Here is a 20,629-nt window from a genome sequence, read left to right as displayed (position 1 = left end):
CTGACTATGTGACTATAGGACTTTATAGCTGATAAAAATGGCTTTTATAGGTCAGCTACTTCCTAGAATCCAGCTGCAAGACATATCAGAGAATAGAAGTATCACTAGAGGACATTGGGAACAGCACAGTGTGTACCAACAAGAAGGACACTACTAGGTTAGGTACAGATGTGTTATAAACCAAAATGTGTAACCCATATACGTGTACATCTCAGTTACAGCGCCGGCCTGCCACGACAGTCTGCCAGCCTCCCAAGAGTCCCTAACGCCACAGGACACAAGATGTCCACAGAGGAATACAAGAAACTGTAAGAGATGTCATATTAATTCCCAGTATATATAGAGTCATTTGTTATTAACCTACTATACTCCGCCTTGATGCATGCCACCCAGCTGACCTATATATTTATGAGCACCTGCACGGCGGACCACAAAGGGGCTTTGCGTGCAAATTAAGGATGCTCCTGGTGCATGAAACAATCTGCAGCTATAGTATAGAATGCGCTGGAGCTTCCCATGCCCCTCAGTCTGTGAGTGAAGTGCTAGATGGCATGCTTTGGTGGCTGGCATGCTTTGTGTTACTTATTTTGCTATTTTGCACAGGGCGCCCTATAATGTAAGGAGCAGCAGATCAGTAGATCTCTCAGATGACGAGTCTTATGCACAGGAACAATCTATTAGGTAAGTGTTGCTTCTATAAAGCGCTTATTGTATGCTGTATACAGTGTCTACATTATAGCGTTTGTGTTACCATTGCATGATCTTGTTGCTTAAATGGCAATGCAGCTTTTAATGCCAATAGACGATAGATTGTATTAGGTTTGGTTCCCCTTTAATGCGTCCAGTGCTGGTGGTCACACATGCTCAGTAGCTCAGTTCTTCCTCCGTAATCCTCATATTTATAAGCAGTAGAGCGGACTCAGGAGCTGAGCATGTGGTGGGTATCAGTTGTCTATTACATGCCAGCAGTGTCCAGGATTGGAGATATCGCTGAACACAGCCATTTAACCCCTTATATACCACAGTCAATAATGACTGTAGCATCTAGGCAGTTCCAAAGAGGGCACCTTAAAGTCCTGGCTATCATGCAATTAATGATGGATTTTCATTGCAGATAGGGGCCTAGTGAAGGCCTCCTGACCTGTTTTTAGGCGTTTGACAAATAAATTACAGTACACTACAAAACATGTGTACTGGAATGTACTATAAAAGCATATTCAAACCTCATAGGTAACCGAACCTATAGTTAAAAAAAAAAAAGGAAATTGAGATGTCCTTCACATGTCTGGGGTCATTTTCACGCTTTCAGAAGCCTTTAAGGAGACATCAGTGTTTCCTGACCCTAAAAATGGAGGAGACAAAAAAAAGCTATACTCACCTGCTGCAGGCTGCAGCGTTGCTCCTGTTTGGCTCTTCTCTTTGTCTTCTGGTCTTGCTAATGCACAAGAGCCAATGGTGAAACACAGCACTACATTTAACTGTATGTACTTCTGTTTAGGAGCGCACACAGGTAAAAGGCAAGCATTAGCACCCGATGGTACTCGCCTGGGTGCTGGCACTGGCCCAGGCTACTAACCCATGCATCTGGAATTCAGTTCCCAGATACGCAATCAGAGCTGTCCAGAATTCTGGATGCCTCCATAGGGTTCCAGACAATATAGGACATGTTTCCAGGCCCATTTTTCAGCAGGGACACCCTTCAGGAAAAATCCTAAAGGGTATCCATTTACAATAGAACCCGATGGGTCAGGGTATGTGTCCTGATAAGAAATCCAGATAGATTTTCCTGAAGTGTGCATAGGGGCCTAACAAAAGTTTTTTTTTTTTTTTTTAAAGTAAATGTTAACCTATTAAAATATAATACTGTTTATCCTGCACAGCGAAAAAAAAGTAATAATAACTAAAAACATGAATAACCAATGACAGAATTTTTTAGATAGTTTTAGTAAATCAGTTTTTAGACACCCTACTATCCAAAAAACATGGATTTAACACTTCTATGTACCACTAAATGGTATGAATGAAACCTACAGCTCACCCTGCTGAACAAGATCTCACAAGACCTTTAAATGTAAAATTAAAAAAGGCTATAAGGGTCAAAATGTGGCAACGCAAAGCGAAGTTTGTTAGTTTTTTGTATAACGTAAGTTATATAACTAGTTGTAATGTTTTTTTCAACACAGAGTTAATTATGTAACCCCCCCCTAAAAAAAAAAATCATCTTGTCCCTCAAAAATGAGCCCCCCCCCCCCCCCACTCCATGCTTCTAGAATTATAAGATAAAGATGAAAATAGAAACTTGATTGAAGATAGATGTGTTGGTTATATTGGTAGAAGTGAAAGGGGAACCAAACCTATGAAAATAACACTTCCATGTGATTTTCAGTGTGTGGGTTTTTATGTTTATTTGTTTGCCTGTGCCTCAAGTTCTGAACAGACCAACAGAATAATGAAGAACACGCCCCCGAGGGACCGCTCCTATGTCCTGTCTGCAGCTTTAAGAACCGCTGGGTGAGTAAAGTACTGACGGGGCACAGAGTTTTATTATCTGTAAAGAATTTTTGCTACTTCTTAAGTAGTGTGCAGATTTTTTCCACCTAATTTTGAGGCTTAAAACATCTGTTTTACTCCTCAAGAAAATGAATTTATCCCATTGAATTGCACTGAAATTAATGAGAAAACATCTGTCAGTTCACATGTAGTTTAATTTTACAGCCATAATTACAACCATAAAACTTCGTGTGAGAGACTTGTTTTGGGGCTGTTTTTTGGCTTTGTTCATACACAGGATTTTGGTATTTTGAATCATAAAATGGCACAAAAATGGCCGGTTTATGGCTCAACAAACAGGGCAACATAATACACTTGAATTCACAGGAAATACGCTGGTAATTATCATCCAGTAACATTTTACATCTTTAATTTTATAACTATAAAAAAAAAAAATTTGGACTGTTCGACCATTCCAACCATCCATGGTGCATGGTGGCCTCCTGACTCTTTCTTGACAAATAAAGTTTGGGTAGTTAGATATTACCAGATCTAAGGGCCCTATAACACGGAACGATAATTGGCTGAATCAGCCCTATCTGGCCTATTATCGCTCCGTGTAATAAACACAACGATCAGCCGATGACAAAGATCATCGGCTGATCGTTGACATCGGTTTGGGCCTATAATTGTCGGGCGCCAACCGCACATCACTACATGTAATAGCGGTGCCCGGCCGGCAGCTGACGATTTCCAAACTCTATACATTACCTATCCATGCTGCAGGGCTCCTCTTGCGGTCTTCTTCTCCCTGGGTCCCGAGCGCTTCAGAGTGGTCTGTCTGAGCTGACAGGCCGCTCAGCCAATCACTGGCCGGGACCACTGCGGCTGAGACAGGCCGCTCTGAAGATGCAGCGCACGGGACCGGGGGAGAAGCAGAGCGCAAGGGGAACCCTGGACCATGGACAGTTAATGTGTGCAGTTTAAGCAAGGGCTGCAAGGACATCGGTAACGATGACCATGCAGCCCTTGTTAAACGATTATTGGGCCGTGTAATAGGCCTAGTAAATGAGCTCAGTTATTATCAGGCCCCCATAGGACCCTAATCCTTTTGTTGTCAGAGAAAATGAGCTGCTCCCCAGAGAGAGTGATTGATAGCAGCTTACCCTCCCTATTAAAAAGAAAAAGAAAAAAAAAATACACGAACGTTCATGGGATGAGCATGCATGTGTATGGCGGGTGTAGAGATAGCTGACAGCTGTCTAATATGTATGGCCAACTTTACACAAAACAACCAGTGGAGAAATATTAATTTAAGGCCATGTTCATACCAAGTAAAAAAATAAATAAATTATGGACATATTTTGCTAGTTTTTAGGGCCCTATTACTAGGAGTGATAATCTGCTGAATCAGGCCAACTCGGCAGATAATCACCCCGTGTAATAAAGACAATGATAAGTTGATGACAGCGCTCATGGGCTGATCATGTCTTTTGGTCCTGACCTGAAATTACTGGCTGCCGATGTGTGATATGTGGAATAGTGACGCACATCCGACGGGTGATGAATGTGTAAAGAAAATAATAAGGTTCGTACATACCTCTCCATGCTCCCCGGTGTTCTCTTCTTCCCACTGTCCGCAGCTGCCGGTGCAACTTCAGAGACGGTCTCTGAAGTGACAGGCTCCTCAGTCAATCACTGGCTGGGATGGGACTGCCGCAGCCAGTGATTGGCTGAGCAACCTGTCACTTTAGTGACCGGCTCTGAACTTGCACCGGCAGCTGCGGACAGTGGGAAGAAGAGAACACCGGGGAGCATGGAGAGGCAGGTACGAACTTCACTTTTAAAGCAAGGGCTGCATGAACATTGCTAAATATATATATAATATATATGCAGTTCTTGCTGCACGATAATCAAGCCATGTAATTTTACTATAGTTATATGGACCATACTGTGTGTGAACATAGCCTGATATGTGGGTTGTGACTAAACTGTCCAAAGATGTAGATCCTTGCCTAGGGCCCTTGCACACTACGGAAATAATACTGATAATTTGCCGCAGATTCCGTCGCGCCCACCCGCACTCCCACCTGAAGTTCCACTGGTCCCATATGGTCAGGTGGATTACGCTGTCTGCCCAAAGAACTGACATGACTGACCATAGAATGGAGCCTATGGGACCGGCGGAACTTCAAGCAGGAGCGTGCACAGAATCTGCAGCAATTGATCTGCGTGATTTTGATGGTGTACAAGGGCCCTATGACAGCGATAACTTGGCTAATGTGGAGGACCTTGTTGCACAAAGAAACGGCAGCACATGTGTGATATAAGAGCAGGATCCCTTTAATATGTAGGGAGGTTAGGTAGGGAGGTTAGGTAGGTATAGACCCCTTTCTCTAAACAGGAAGTGGAATATTGGGTAATTTGGAAAACAAGTTATTAATGAATAGGAGATGAAGAAATAGAATAATAGCTACAATATCCCAATGCAATGTCCTGCTGCACTCATCACCGCCTCAATGTGTTTCAGAAATGGCTCGCCGGAAGCAACCGTGACCTCACCTTTTAACGCTACAAAGTAAGTGGATTACGTTTTTATTTCATTTATTGTCACAATTAGTCAAGTCAATTATCATCTAGTGTACAGGGTCAATAGAGTGTACATGTAAAGTTACTGTATATAACAAAAAATGATGATACTCATCTCTAATGCTCAGCACCCTGTGTCAGCTGACTGTAACTAGGGCTTATATTTGGAGTAGCGTCTATATTTCAAGCCTATTCCAAAACACCTGCAAAATAAAGCTAGGTCTTGTTTAAAGTCTACTCCTTATTTTTGGAGAAACACAGTAAGATGCCTGTATGCAGTGTCGGACTGGGGTACCTGGGGCCCACCAATAAAGAACTAGTGAGAAACGGCATGTCAGTAAGTGTGAGTGCAGGTCCGGTCCACTGGTGGGCTAGTCCGACACTGCCTGTATGACGCGGCCATTGTCTGCGCCCTCAGCCGCTCTGTATTATTAGCATCCATAACCAGGTGTCCCAATACACCATGGGCCAGATACTATTACTACTACCTCTGCATCCCTATAGCTGCACCCTTGACTGGTATGCCTTACAGGTTAAGAAACACCGATATATAGGGTTACTGGTAGGTTGATCCGGGGATCTGTGAAATTACTGATTACTGAAAAATGGTTTCACCTACGGCAAATCTATTCCCCATGGTTTCTTTCTTTCGGTTCTTTTTTTTCTAACGTTTCTCTAGAACAACTGGGATTTTTAAGAATAAATGGATTCACTTGATGGTCTTGTATCTTCAATATAGTCTGAATTGATCTATTTCTTTCCCTCTCTCTTTAAGGGTGCAAATACAAGAAGAAACCAGTCCAAACAAGAAGAGTCAGACACTCCCTAAAACCCTGTCTACCTATCTATATGATGATTACAAGAAGTATGTTTTAACGTTTTGATACCGTGATCTTTCTTATAGGGGTTGAGTACTAATGATTTACGGCATATCAATAAGATCACATGCCAGGATCCCAATAGGGTCACCACTTTCTGGTCAGTGCTAATGGGGCAGTATAAGGGATAGTCCACCCCCATCACATTTCATTTGAGTGTCCATTGACCGCACATCTTCTTATGTATTGGAGAATGTGCAAAGACTGCATGAATGATCCGGAGATTGAAACAAGATTATCGAGCCAAGAAATAGGCTCAGTAGACAAGTGCCGATCCACAAAAGGCTCAGGCCGGGTAACTGAATTGAGATCTGAATAGAGAATTCAGATCTAAGACCTGGCTCCTACAGTGTTGGACTGGACTTTCTGGGGCCCACCAGATGAAATGATCCTGGGGGCCCACCGATAAAGAATCAGTGAGAAATGACACGTGGGTCAGTGTTTGTGCAGGTTCTAAAGCTGGGGTCCCACCGGAGGATTCTCCGGTCCTCTGGTGGGCCAGTCTGACACTGGGCTCATAGTTTACATACCAAACATTCATTTTATTAGCTAACATGTAATACAACATTCTCTAATGTCCTCTCAATGAAGAAAAGCTAATATTACAGACTGTAACTTGGGCTTCCCTCTGCAGTTTCTGTGTTTTGTGGTGTAACACCAGTCCTTCCTTCATTCTAGGGCAGAAAACAATTGGAAAGAAACATCATCAAATCAAGCAACTTCCCAGACAACTTCACAAACAACTTCCCAGACATCTCCACAAGCAACTCCTAGGACAACTACCCAGACATCTTCCCAGACAACTTCCCAGACATCTTCCCAGACAGCCCCCTCTGGATCAGAGTAAGTTTTTTTTATATGCAGCACGTTGGCACAGCGACCCAGGGGTGGCATATGGTAGAAGCACCACACAGGCACTTGTCACGTTGGCCAGGAGTGGTATCACCACCCCTGGATACACTGACTCGGCTCTGCTAGAGATACTAGGTGTTGTAGTTGTAGGGAGTTGTGTGACTGCATGTGCCTAAACAGTTAGCTTTGTGTAGTGTAGTTACTCGAGGGAAGGGGGCTTATTGAAGTTCTCAACATGAGAGACTCTGATCACTTTGGGGGGTGGTGAAAAATACCTGCTTCCTCAGGGATGGACGTCCGCCTTGGCTATCCTGTGGGCACTGAGTGACAACCAATCAGGGATGCAGGCCTAAAATCTGGATAAGCTAGTCGTTGGGGTGACCCTTCAGGAATCCTTGTGAATTGCAGCAGAGTCTTAGGTTGAATAGTGCACTTAGCAAACCTACTGACTTGATTTAACTTGACTAAAGACAAAACCTCCTGTAAACTCCTCTAATACCCCCTCTGTGTAGATAAGGTTATCCCCTATCTCTTTCTCTCCGCTATCTCTTTTCTCTTTAGTCTACACTCTCTCTCCTAACTAGAGATTAGGTAAACTACTTTACCTAATCTCCCCATGGACCTCTAGTATTGGGGGAAACCCACCCTGTGACTGAATCTAAAGCCTCTGAGGCTGAGTGTGAGGGTAAGGGGTTTTGTGAGGTACCCTTGACAGGGATTGGATCTCAGATAGCTTACAAATAAACATTGTGATAGGAGAAAACATGCAATCGATCCAAAACAGTTATCCCATGTGTAGTTTAGCCTCAGCTGAACCTGAATAGTGTACTGCAGAACAGTGACACCAAGAGGCGGGAGTAGCATACTACAGCTATCTTTCTCAGTGCATACACATATACAGGATACCGACATATATCTTCTAGAAAAGGAGCAGTGGGCACCTGCTCTGGGACACTGCATATATAGCATATTTCGACCATATAGAAGCGCAACAAGAATCAAAACCTAATTGCAGCATGTGTTTTCCTGTGTTTTGGGGATAGTGACCCATCCAAAATAGTGATCATGTAGCCAAGAGCCATATAGTGTAGTGGCCTGTGTTGCCCCAGTAGTCCAGTGTAGAACAGAGCCCTTATGTACCACCACTGAGGCCATCACACTCTAGTGAAAGATTCAGAGAGCAGGTCTATTGCTATGCTCGCTTATGTTTACACAGTAAGAGGGCAGCTCCACTTTGCATAACAACATCCTGATATGCCAATCCATGCCAATATGTTTGGACACTTGCCCAATAATAATGATATTGCAAAACTATATTATTTCTACAGAACGGAGAGAAGCGGCAGCCCAAAATTAACCTCTTATTCCATTTCGGAGACCAAAGCCTCAGGAATAACACCTGAACCTGGAAGGATCACAGTCGTCAGAGACCAAAGGTGTGTACTGCATGAACAATTACAGTAAATATATATATATATATAACTAAAGTTTGAAACAAAGCCAAAGCCAACACCAGTGGGGGGTATACCCCAACAAATGTCACTGCTGTCGGCTTGTGTTTCATTATATTGTTTAATATGAGGAAATTGCCATTGCATGCTTATATTTAAAGGGCAAATCCAGAAAGGGGGGGGGGATTCTTTCATTCTTTCAAAACAACTGGTGTCAAAAAGTACGAGAGATTTGTAATTTACTTCTATTCAAAAATCTTCAGTGTTCCAGTCCTTATCATCTGGTGTATGTCCTGCATATCTATGTATGCCAATGACATACAGCAGTACTAGAAGACTGGAGATTTTTTTTCTATTAGAAGTAAATTACAAATTTCTGGCATTTTCTGGCACCAGTTGATTTAAAAAAATTTAAAAAAATCACTGGAATAACCCTTTAAATGCCCCTTGATATAATATTAGTGGGAAGTTGGAACCTTTTATGTTTTCAATACATTTTACCTGCAAGCCAAATATCCCTATTTGTGTGTGGGTGTGTGTAGTAGATGCTGTACAAACACTGCACTCACGCACCTTTGGGCCAAAAAGAAGCCAAGTATGTTTTTGGAATGTAGGAAGATTGGATTTTATAAGCCCCTGCTCAGATTTCAACCCAGGCTGCAAAGTGTGTATAGTATAGTATAGTATAGTATAAGCAAGTGGACTGCAGTGACCTCTCTAGGAGAAGTGTGGAACTGCAGCTCCAGAGCAGCATCTGTAATGAGTGATAAACATAAAAAAAACATTTATCACAGATACTTATTGTTTTATTCCATAAGCATGTTTTTAGCACATTGCTTCACAAGTATCAATATTTTTGCAAAAATATTTATGAATGGGAAAATTATTTACATTGTAGCCAAAGATTTATAGCTGGAGGGTTCCGTTCACACTGCAGTTATTAGCTTTCTGTCGAGATCTGGCATGTTTATGATGGAAGAAATAATGCTATCTGAAGTACTATCCTTACCATAACAAATGCATAAAGATTCATTTGGATTGACTTTAGCTCCACATCTGCCATGTGTAGGCATGTTTTATCCTCATTGGTTGCAAATTCAGAATAACTAGATTTTTATTTTTTTACATATTTTCAGCATCAACAATGACAAAAATGTTTCCAAACCAGCAGCAGAAAGACAACTCCCTCCAAGTCCACTGGCTGTGAGAAAGGAAAGGTATGTCTTTTTTTATTGAACAATGGACAGACTAATATTAGTCTACCAATCAACAGAACAAGAATGTTTTTTCATTTTTTAAATGAACTGGTATCAGAAAGTTATACAGATTTGTAAATTATTTCTATTTAAAAATGCCAAGTCTTACAGTACTTATCAGCTGCTTTATGCACTGCAGGAAGTGGATTCTTTCCAGTCTGACACAGTGCTCTCTGCTGCCACCTCTGTCCATGCCAGGAACTGTCCAGAGCAGCAGCAAATCCCCATAGAAAACCTCTCCTGCTCTGGACAGTTCCTGACATGGACAGAGGTGGCAGCAGAGAGTATTGTGTCAGACTGAGAAGAATACACCATTTAGAGAGTACTTAAAGTGACTCTGTACCCACAATCTGTACCCACAAGTGGTTGGGGGGGGGGGGGGGGGCAGTTTGTGGGTACAGAGTCGCTTTAACAAGAAAAAAATGCATACACTATAGAAGTCATAACACTGGTTCAGAATAAATTTTATAAAATCTGATTTTTGTATTTTTAAGCAACAACAATGAGAAAACCGTCTCCAAACCTGCAGCAGAAATACTCCCTACAAGTCCAATGGCCGCAAGGAAGGAAAGGTGAGGACTGGGGTTATAGCTTTTTAATGGAATATACATTGATTCAAGGGACTCATTTTGGAAACCAAATGACTGTACAATACAGACTACAACAAGTCCGCACTAGCTGTCATACGTGGGGCTTGCTCTAAATCAGGGATGAGGAACCTTGGGCCCTCCAGCTGTTGCAAAACTACAATTCCCATCATGCCTGGACAGCCAAAGCTTTAGCTTTGGCTGTCCAGGCATGATGGGAATTGTAGTTTTGCAACAGCTGGAGGGCCCAAGGTTCCCCATCCCTGCTCTAAATAGTCTTTGGGGAAGATTTATTAAACTGGTGTAAAGTAGAACTGGCTCAGTTGCCCCTAGCAACCAATCAGATTCCACCTTTCATTCCTCACTGACTCTTTGGAAAATGAAAGGCGGAATCTGATTGGTTGCTAGGGGCAACTGAGCCAATTCTACTTTACATCATGAGGGAGATTTATCAAACATGGTGTAAAGTGAAACTGGCTCAGTTGCCCCTAGCAACCAATCAGATTCCACCTTTCATTCCTCACAGACTCTTTGGAAAATGAAATGTGGAATCGGATTGGTTGCTAGGGGCAACTGAGACTGTTTCACTTTAAACCATGTTTGATAAATCTCCCCCATTGTGACTATAATAATCTGATCGGCTGCACCTACCACTGTTTTAACCTGTTTTACCTGTACACGTACCTTTCAGCAGAAAATCACATTACCATGAAATGTAAATAGTTGCTCTCTCTCTGTCAGGGTGGAGATCACCAAGAAGAGCGACACTCTCCCAGAATCCCTGGCTTCCTATCTGTATGATGATGTCAGCAGGTAATATATGCCAACAGAACAAAAAACATGGCCAGTATCTCGGCTTTAGGGATAAACACGTGTATGGGATCAATCATCCTGATGTGGGACGGTCAATAAGTCAGTGAGTCTCAAAGCAGAATTGATCCTGTACATTTACACAGTATATTTTCTGCACTGTGACCATCTCCATCTACAGATTTACTGCTCTTACAGTAAAGAAGTCTTACAGCCCCTAGAGATTAAACCTTGGTTTTTGAAGGGATTATCCATGGATCAGTTTTTCATTTTAGCTGTTGTATAGGTACTTACCCCCAGAAAACCATCTTTAAAGAGACTCTGTCAGTAGGATTATTCTATCCTAGCTAAGGGTCCTAGTAAACTAGAGAAGCTTAACTGAATGTTGTATCACTTACATTGTTCAGTGCTGCTGATCCAGAGATATCCTCCTGAATAACATGGACAATAAGTAGTCCTCTCCATTATGTGCATGAGCTCAGTAGTCCTGGATATTCATGAGAAGCAAAAAACTCCGCCCACCAGCTACTGATTGGCAGTTATCTATCCATGTCAACTGTCAATCAGCATCTGGAGGGTGGGAGTCTGTGGCAAGAATCCTATTCTCCTGCATATTAGGAGAACGGCTGAATAGAATGATGGAAGTAATACACCGATCTGTTCAGCATTTCTGTTACTAGTTTCTGCTGCCCTCATTTAAAGCAGCATAAACTTAGTGACAGATTCCCTTTAAAGTCTTGGCCAATAGGTGTCTCCCTCCCCTGCAGCCAGCTGTTTACTGCCTGTTGTTAGGGGAAATCTGTCTCTAGTAACAGACAACAGCTAGATAAATCATTGCAGCACACATCACCATGGTTTATCATGTATATTGTGTACGAAGTCTTTAATATAATATAGAAAACCCTAAAGCTATAATGTACATGTATGTATGTGTATTCTTCATTTACAGGCTTGAGAAAAACTATAAAGCAAATCAAGGTACAACGTCAACATCTCAGACAGTGACTACCAGGTAAGTCCCATAGAGTCAGAGGACCTGTCACCACTCCTAGCCTGTGTGTTAGTAAATTCTTGTACTGTCCATTAAATAAAAATTCTGGAACTTCTCGTCTTATAGCTCTGTATTGTGCATAGGGCGGGTGTTACTAGAGGGGGGGTGTTCTAACACTGCCAATCAATCAAAACTGACACTTCCAGAAAATGTATGGACACGCCCCCAGCTGGTAACACCCAGTTGGCTATTTAGTCACACTTTTTTAAGTAAGATTCTCCAGAATTATTTCATGGGGAATACAAGTACATACTAGGGCTATGTTCACACAACATATTTTCTATGACAAGAACAGACATTGTTTGCAATTAAGACAACGGCTCTTCTTGTCATAGAATAATGAGTTGCACTGAAGTCAATGCAAACAACAGTCACATAGTGTATTGAACAACGACCATTGTTTGGTACGGCCATGGAGATAATGTCAATTATTTCCAGCCGTTGTGCATAAAAATCAATGTAATTTTTGGTGCAACAGCGGCCATTGTTTGACACTCACCACAACATTGTTTTTTAAGTGCCAAACAAAGGCCATCGTTCCTGAACATAGCCTAAAACTAGTAGGTGAGGAAAGGCCACGGGTAATCTTTAATTTCCCTTGCTTAAAGGGGTCGTCCATTCAGTCAACACCATCAATCCATATTATGAGCATTATCTCATCTCTACGGGGAGTAAACCATCTGTAGAATCCTAAGCTGACCGCATAGAGCTCTAACACAGAAAACAAAACTTCAGTAGTCAAGGCTAAACCAGGGATCAATGTCTTTCATGGTGGCAATCCTGTGGTTGTCAACTTAGAAGTGGTGACCATAACCTTGAAGTCCATAGGCCTAACTAACAGAAAGAGGGCAGGACCCATTGCCAATAGGATGTAAACCTGAGCACTCTCCCTATTAAGGACCATGGGATGGAGACCACCCAATTGACAGTCTAGGGACCTATGACTATATCTGGTGCTAAAGCTAACGGGGAAAGGTAAATAAACAAAGTAGCCAATGAAGCATTGCCACTGGCGTTTTAAAGTATTTTCCATGGCAATAGTGTTATCTGCAGTACTATCCATAAAACAGGAACACTAAGGGGGGTCCTTATGTACCCATCCATCAAGATTCTTTGCGTATGTCTAACAAAGCCCCCACTATAGAAGTCGTAGCACTGGTGGGAATGGGTTTTGTTTCTTTCCATGTTTTACCTTCATTCACAAATTCAGAAACAATTTAATTAAATTTGAATTTTGTATTTTAAGCAACAATGAGAAAACCGTCTCCAAACCTGCAGCGGAAATACTCCCTACAAGTCCAATGGCCGCAAGGAAGGAAAGGTGAGGACTGGGGTTATAGTTATGGGCTTTTAATGGGATATTTGTTTTGAGAATTGAGTCAAAGGAAATTAGGAAACCAAATTACTTTTGCAATACAGACTTGTATATGTTCACACTAGCTGTCATACACCAGGCTTGCTCTAAATCAGGGGAACCTTCAGCCCTCCAGCTGTTGCAAACTACAATTCCCATCATGCCTGGACAGCCAAAGCAAAGCTTTGGCTGTCCAGGCATGATGGGAATTGTAGTTTTACAACAGTCCCTGCTCTAGATAGTCTTTATATCCAGATTCTATACATATGCATTTATGAAGCCTGCAGAGTGGAAAACAGGTGAAAAATTGCATATATAAATTATATAATAGCAATGAACACAGGCATGGCAGCTTGAGTCTGGTGAAAGTATTTCTGCACAACGCTGCCCCCTAGAGAGCTGTACTTATATGTACTTTTTGTGGCTTTGCACCCCTTTATTAGCCAGCCTAGCCATATGTCCAAAACTGCATCCACCATAGAAGTCATGGCACTGGAGAGAACAGGTTTTGTTTCTTTCCATGTTTTACTTTCATTGAGTCACAAATTCAGAATTAAATTCGATTTTTTAATTTTTTTTTTATTTAAAGCAACAACAATGAGAAAACTGTCTCCAAACCTCCAGCACAAATACTCCCTACAAGTCCAATGGCCACAAGGAAGGAAAGGTGAGGACTGGGGTTATAACTGGTACAAGGGAAATTAGGAAAGCAGATGTCCGCACTACATGGGGGTTGCTCCATATTTCTTTATTTCCACCTATTGTGACTATAATAATCTGATCGGCTGCACCTATTGCTGTTCTAACCTGTTTTACCTGTACACGTAGCTTTCAGCAGAAAATCACATTACCATGAAATGTAAATAGTTGTTCTCTCTCTGTGACAGGGTGGAGATCACCAAGAAGAGCGACACTCTCCCAGAATCCCTGGCTTCCTATCTGTATGATGATGTTAACAGGTAATATATGGTAACTGCAGTGTCTCATCCATAGGGGTCTATGGGATCAATGGTCCTGGTGAGAGATAAGTGAAGCAACTCACGGTTCACAGTTTCTATATTGATCTTGTAGATGTGAGATGTGAGACGATCAATAAGCCAATCAATCTTAAAACTGGAGAATCAGATCTCAGAACCGATTGCCAATCTGCAGGAATGAATAAATACGTTTTCCTTACGAGGAATAAGACTTATGAACCAAATAAATGTGATATAATAAATAACTCTGCCCCATGATAAGTGCCAGTCACTCTGCCTTCCCCATGATCAGTGCCAGTCACTCTGCCTGCCCCATGGACAGTGCCAGTCAGTCTGCCCCATTAACAGTGCCAGTCACTCTGCCTGTCCCATGGACAGTGCCAGTCAGTCTGCCCCATTAACAGTGCCAGTCACTCTGCCTTCCACATAATCAGTGCCAGTCACTCTGCCTTCCCCATGATCAGTGCCAGTCACTCTGCCTGCCCCATGGACAGTGCCAGTCAGTCTGCCCCATTAACAGTGGCTGTCACTCTGCCTGCCCCATGGACAGTGCCAGTCACTCTGCCTTGCCCATGATCAGTGCCAGTCACTCTGCCTTTCCCCATAATCAGTGCCAGTCACTCTGTCCCATTAACAGTGCCAGTCGCTCTGCCTGCCCCATGGACAGGGTCAGTCAGTCTGCCCCATTAACAGTGCCAGTCACTCTGCCTTCCCCATGATCAGTGCCAGTCACTCTGCCCCATGAACAGTGCCAGTCACTCTGCCTGCCCCATGGACAGTGCCAGTCAATCTGCCCCATTAACAGTGGCAGTCACTCTGCCTTCCACATGATCAGTACCAGTCAGTCTGCCTGCCCCATGGACAGTGCCAGTCAGTCTGCCCCATTAACAGTGGCTGTCACTCTGCCTGCCCCATGGACAGTGACAGTCACTGTGCCCCATTAACAGTGCCAGTCACTCTGCCTTCCCCATGATCAGTGCCAGTCACTCTGCCTTTCCCCATGATCATTGCCAGTCACTCTGTCCCATTAACAGTGCCAGTCGCTCTGCCTGCCCCATGGACAGGGTCAGTCAGTCTGCCCCATTAACAGTGCCAGTCACTCTGCCTTCCCCATGATCAGTGCCAGTCACTCTGCCCCATGAACAGTGCCAGTCACTCTGCCTGCCCCATGGACAGTGCCAGTCACTCTGCCCCATGAACAATGCCAGTTGTTCTGCCTGCCCCATGGACAGTGTCAGTCAGTCTGCCCCATTAACAGTGCCAGTCACTCTCCCCAATGAACAGTGCCAGTCACTCTGCCTTCCCCATGAACAGTGCCAGTCACACTGATCCATGAACAGTGCCAGTCACTCTGACCCATGAAAAGTGCCAGCCACAGAAAAGGTCCATTTACACCTACAGATAAATCACTTAGGCGCTTGTTTTTTTTTTCTTATAAACTATCAGCGTTTAGACGAAAAGATAAATCATTATGAAAAGTCATTAATATGATTGTAATTAGGATCACAATGCACTAATGGCGTACGAAAAAAGTTTGGACATTGCCGCCTTTACACCTGAAGATTATCACTTAGATTCTAATGATATCACGATTTTTTAAACGATAATCAGCCAGTGTAAAAGGCCCTTTAAACAATCATACCCACAGCAGTGTCAGGCATAGTACCCACCACTGTCAGCTCCCCTTGGTTTCTAGCTTATCATATATTCTATGTATGTCCTATTATAATAGTCTCTAGTATAATATAACTGTATGTGTATTTCACATCTGCAGGTTTGAGAAGGGCTGGAAATCAAATCAACCTACACAGTCTACATCTCAGACAGTGACTACTACCAGGTACTTCCCACAGAGTTATCTTCCTCTCAATGTCTCATACTTAAAGGGAATGTCTATCAAATCACTGTCATCAATCCACCTCATGAGCCTCGTATGTTCTCCACAGAGAAACAGGCCGTCCAGAGAGCCCGAAACTCACCTCATGGACCGGAAACACAGAGAGCAAAACTCCATCCGTCAAGCCCGAGCCAGGGAAGATCACAGTGTTTCGTGGTGAAAGGTATTTACGGGGTTACGGAGATTAAGATTCTGGGTAACTTAATGTATGTGCAGATGCTCATCAAAATCAGGGACAAAATCATAGGACACTGCATCATCGTTTTTGTCATAGTTCTATAACTTGAATACGGTAGAGACCTGGAATGGTTATAAGTCACTAGAGGAAGCAAGAATAAATTATATTTGGGAAATACGGAAGTATTCTTTTCAGTCTGACACAGTGCTCTCTGCTGCCACCTCTGTCCATGACAGGAACTGTCCAGTGCAGTAGCAAACCCCCATAGAAAACCTCTCCGGCTCTGGACAGTTCTTGTTATGGACAGAGGTGGCAGCAGAGAGCACTGTGTCAGACTGGAAAAAATACACCACTTCCTGCAGGACATACAGCAGCTGGTAAAAACTATCTTGAACTTTTTAAATCAAAGTAATTTACAAATCTGTATAACTTCCTGAAACCAGTTGATTTGAAAGAGCAAAACATTTAGCCAGAGTATCCTTTTTAAAGAAGCAGTACATTTTTAATTTTTTATTAAGAGACACTCCCTGTTCACACAGAGCATAACTGGTGGAATGCCACGACGGAATTCTCCGCCGCGGAATCCCACCAGCCTCCGTGTCAGAATGACGGTCTATGAAAGACTCGTGCGCCTCCTCTCTCCGTGCTGAAGAATTGACATTGACAATTCTTCAGAGCGGAGAGAGGAGAGCGAGCCTCTCATAGACCGTCATTATGACACGGAGGCTGGCGCAATTCTGCCAGTTTTGCTTCATGTGAACGAGGCCAAAACCCTATTATTTGGGTCAATCCAATTACATTTCTATAATACAAAATTTCTATAGTTTTTGTTATGGTTCTCTACTATTATTTTCCTAAAAAATTAGAAAATATTGCTTTACACTGCTATATTCAGACACCCATAACTTTTTGTATTTTTCCATCTATGGAGCTGTGTGGGGGCTTGTTTTTTGCGGGGTTGATTGTACTTTTATTGGTATTATTTTGGGGAACATATGACTTGTTAGTCACCTTTTTAATCTACGTCCAAAAAACTGAAATATTCACGTAATTTTTTTTATAAATTCATAATATGAAATACTCGATTTCTCCAGTGGTGGCGCTATAGAGAAACCACACACTTTCTTCTAGATTTCCCAATAGATTGTCCAATGTGGGTGACCCCTTCACACAATCATGTGACATGTACTCATACAAATGATTCCTAATTTAAATATACCAAACATTCAAAAATACAGTGTATGTGTGTGTGTGTGTGTGTGTGTGTGTGTGTGTGTGTGTGTGTGTGTGTATGTATGTATGTATATATATATATATATATATATATATATATATATGTGTGTGTGTATATATAATTTTTTATTTATTTTCTTTCAGTGGAAGCAATGATCTTAGCATCCCCAGACTAACCTCCAGTAATACAGAGTCCAAAGGCCCAATTTTACATTCAGAACCTGGGAGGATCACAGTGCTCACAGACGAAAGGTAACAGGATTGCGCTAAATACATAACCATTATATACTTCTGACATTAGCATACCTAGGGTAACACCTCCTTGATCCCCTTCCCATCCTTGTCCCTGCTTGGAGCTCAGCTTCCAGCTGACTGTTTATCAAGCAGGGATGGGAGGGGGAGCAAGGAGGGATTAGAGCTCCCAGCGCTATAGAACCCTATGATGCTGACTTGTTTAGTAACTCTGTTTACATCCAGACAATAGTACACAGGTACAATACACCTGCCTGAACCAGGCTTTATAATATTCTTAAAATAGGTTATTTTCCTAACTATTGTACCTATCTGCAGGTATGACTCTTACAAAGAGACCCCGAAGCCTTCAGTGGAGAGCCCCCCTACAGCGAAAATCACTGACAGGTAAGGACTTATTCTGTATAGATTTACTGCAGACAGGGGGGTCTCTATAGTCACTTCATTATTACTGTTATGCCATGTGTATCCATATGTATTGCACTATACTGTAGTCTCTCATACAGCTGTATTGCACTATAGTCTCCCATATAGCATATAGTGCAATACATATGGATACACATGGCATAACAGTGATGACTTACACTCTACCTATAGATGGCTGACTGTACTAGAAGCTATGCATTCCGAATGTGCATGAGCGCTCTTTTTAAACTTATTTATAATATGATTTTGGTGTTGGAATCACTCTTTATTGGTGGATCTTAATTAACCAAATTAAAAGTTACGTTTTAGGAACTATTCCATTTTTGTTTAAGATTTGACTTGCGGTAATAGAATTCGTACTGATATTCCACATGTTATGGGATGGCTGGGGGTCCGACTGCTTGGATCTCCACTGATCCCCCCCGAGAAGAAGGATGTGACTGCCCCCAAGAGAATTACTGACTAGGTTATATATATCAATTTACATTTATGTTTTTTGTTTTTTTTTAACAGCAAAGATGCAGCAGATACCATAAAACTAACCTCCTCATCACTGGCCCCAAGTGTCTCCGACAGCGCACAGGCCTGGGCACAGACTGGACCTGGAAAGGTCACTATCGTTGGAGGCACCAGGTAAATTGCTGATAAAATTATGTACACATCAGCTGTACTACTTTTATCATGTAGTGTCATTTTATCTATCTATCTATCTATCTATCTATCTATCTATCTATCTATCTATCTATCTATCTATCTATCTATCAATCCATCCATCCATCCATCTTCTATCTATCTATCTATCTATCTATCTATCTATCTATCTATCTATCCTCTACATATAGTAATACAATGCCTCCGGTTATGTTGCAGTGATATAGATAACAGTAAAGTAACCAGCAAATCATCGGAGATACCAACTACAACAACACGCGCTAGAGTCACCATAGAGACATTAACAGACAGGTAAGGGATGTTCTGTACAGGGAATCAGACACCCATGAATCCCCCCATAGCTGAAGTAGTAAGATGGAAGCATTGTATAATGTGTTACAGTGTGCAGCAGGGTTCGCGCTATGTTTGTGGCCAGGAAAAGCGCCCACCATATATATCTTACATACAGGCGGTCTATCATCCATCACCCATGGCCTAATGTCGGATCTGTTTATCAGACACAATTGGGGGGGATGAATAAAGTTGTAATGAAAAGTGAGGGTGAATTACATTTCTAGCATATAAATGAAGGTTTTCACCAGTATAATATAATTCTCCTGACAAAACCCGACAAAACTAAGCATGGCGAGACATGCGAGACATAGACAAACACAGTTCACCATCTTTTGGCATAAACTTTGGGGCACAGGGAAGGGTGAAAGTGTGTGAGGTATTTCAGCTACTTTCAGAATTCACACATAGAAAACAGACGATTTAATGATGTGCCAGGCTATTGGTATGGGCCATAGTCATAATCCGGGGCTTTCTTAGGTTGTCTAATCTAGGATTACACGTCTACAGGCCCCTTTATTCAAAGTGGTTATTGGGGAATGAGCGTCGATCAACAGGATCATTAATCAATTTTGTTGCTTTATTGAACCGGACACAATACACGATTTATCAAACATGGTGTAAAGTGAAACTGGCTCAGTTGCCCCTAGCAACCAATCAGATTCCACCTTTCATTTTCCAAAGAGTCTGTGAAGAATGAAAGGTGGAATCTGATTGGTTGCTAGGGGCAACTGAGCCAGTTTCACTTTACACCATGTTTGATAAATCCCCCCCTGTGTGTTTTCCATGATGTACCTGATAGATTCCCTTATAGCCTAGGGGTGATGGGTTATTATTAATGTTGATTGGATTCGCAGAACGGTTCGTTTTAACAACATTCTCTGAACCCGAATGCTCGGCATTTGACTCCCGGCAGCTGGAAAAATTGGATGTCGCCCTAGGGAGTCCTGGAAAACACGGATAAAGCCATTGGCTGTATCCATGTGTTCATTTAAGCCCTATGGCGGCATCCATCTTCTCCAGGTGCCGGGAGGCAAATGCCGAGCATTCGGGTTCAGAGAATGTTGTTAAAACCAAAGCGTTCTGCAAATCTGATCAACAATAAAACCAAAAAAGTTAATAGGACTGAATATTCCTAATTCATCCCCTGCTCAGTCTTCTGCTTTGGATAATCAAATGGCGTTGTAAGAACGTCCTTGTATCTGTAATAAATCACTGTTCTGTTACATTTTCAGCACATCCCCTAAACCTGCACGCAAAATGGAAACAAAGCCGATAGAAGCCGCACCGGCCAAAGCAAGGTCAGGGTCTCCATTATTCTAAAAACTGTAAAATTGAATATAAAA

The 20,629-nt window shown here is 42.3% G+C and overlaps 1 protein-coding gene across 7 annotated transcripts in view; it reads left to right on the top strand.

Annotated features, from left to right (window-relative positions):
• The window catches only part of ZNF185 (zinc finger protein 185 with LIM domain), a 92,550-nt gene that overhangs the window by 34,500 nt on the left and 37,421 nt on the right, over positions 1–20,629 (top strand). For 5 of the 7 annotated variants that reach the window (XM_069943627.1, XM_069943626.1, XM_069943631.1 and 2 more), the window contains exons 8-28: positions 216–308; positions 604–681; positions 2,428–2,511; positions 5,021–5,068; positions 5,855–5,944; positions 6,636–6,800; positions 8,138–8,245; positions 9,397–9,477; positions 10,011–10,088; positions 10,845–10,916; positions 11,863–11,925; positions 13,211–13,285; positions 13,908–13,985; positions 14,206–14,277; positions 16,070–16,135; positions 16,242–16,355; positions 17,748–17,855; positions 18,174–18,242; positions 18,795–18,914; positions 19,152–19,244; positions 20,519–20,584. In XM_069943627.1, the coding sequence (XP_069799728.1) occupies positions 216–308; positions 604–681; positions 2,428–2,511; positions 5,021–5,068; positions 5,855–5,944; positions 6,636–6,800; positions 8,138–8,245; positions 9,397–9,477; positions 10,011–10,088; positions 10,845–10,916; positions 11,863–11,925; positions 13,211–13,285; positions 13,908–13,985; positions 14,206–14,277; positions 16,070–16,135; positions 16,242–16,355; positions 17,748–17,855; positions 18,174–18,242; positions 18,795–18,914; positions 19,152–19,244; positions 20,519–20,584 (1,821 nt within the window). The remainder of the gene's footprint in view (positions 1–215; positions 309–603; positions 682–2,427; positions 2,512–5,020; positions 5,069–5,854; positions 5,945–6,635; positions 6,801–8,137; positions 8,246–9,396; positions 9,478–10,010; positions 10,089–10,844; positions 10,917–11,862; positions 11,926–13,210; positions 13,286–13,907; positions 13,986–14,205; positions 14,278–16,069; positions 16,136–16,241; positions 16,356–17,747; positions 17,856–18,173; positions 18,243–18,794; positions 18,915–19,151; positions 19,245–20,518; positions 20,585–20,629) is intronic. The other 2 variants (XM_069943633.1, XM_069943632.1) reach the window with 2 other exon arrangements.

The sequence above is a fragment of the Dendropsophus ebraccatus genome, chromosome 10, assembly GCF_027789765.1.
Source record: "Dendropsophus ebraccatus isolate aDenEbr1 chromosome 10, aDenEbr1.pat, whole genome shotgun sequence".
Taxonomy (NCBI): Eukaryota; Metazoa; Chordata; class Amphibia; order Anura; family Hylidae; genus Dendropsophus; species Dendropsophus ebraccatus.
The sequence above is the reverse complement of the archived record's forward strand: the minus strand, read 5'-3'. Positions and strand labels throughout refer to the sequence as shown.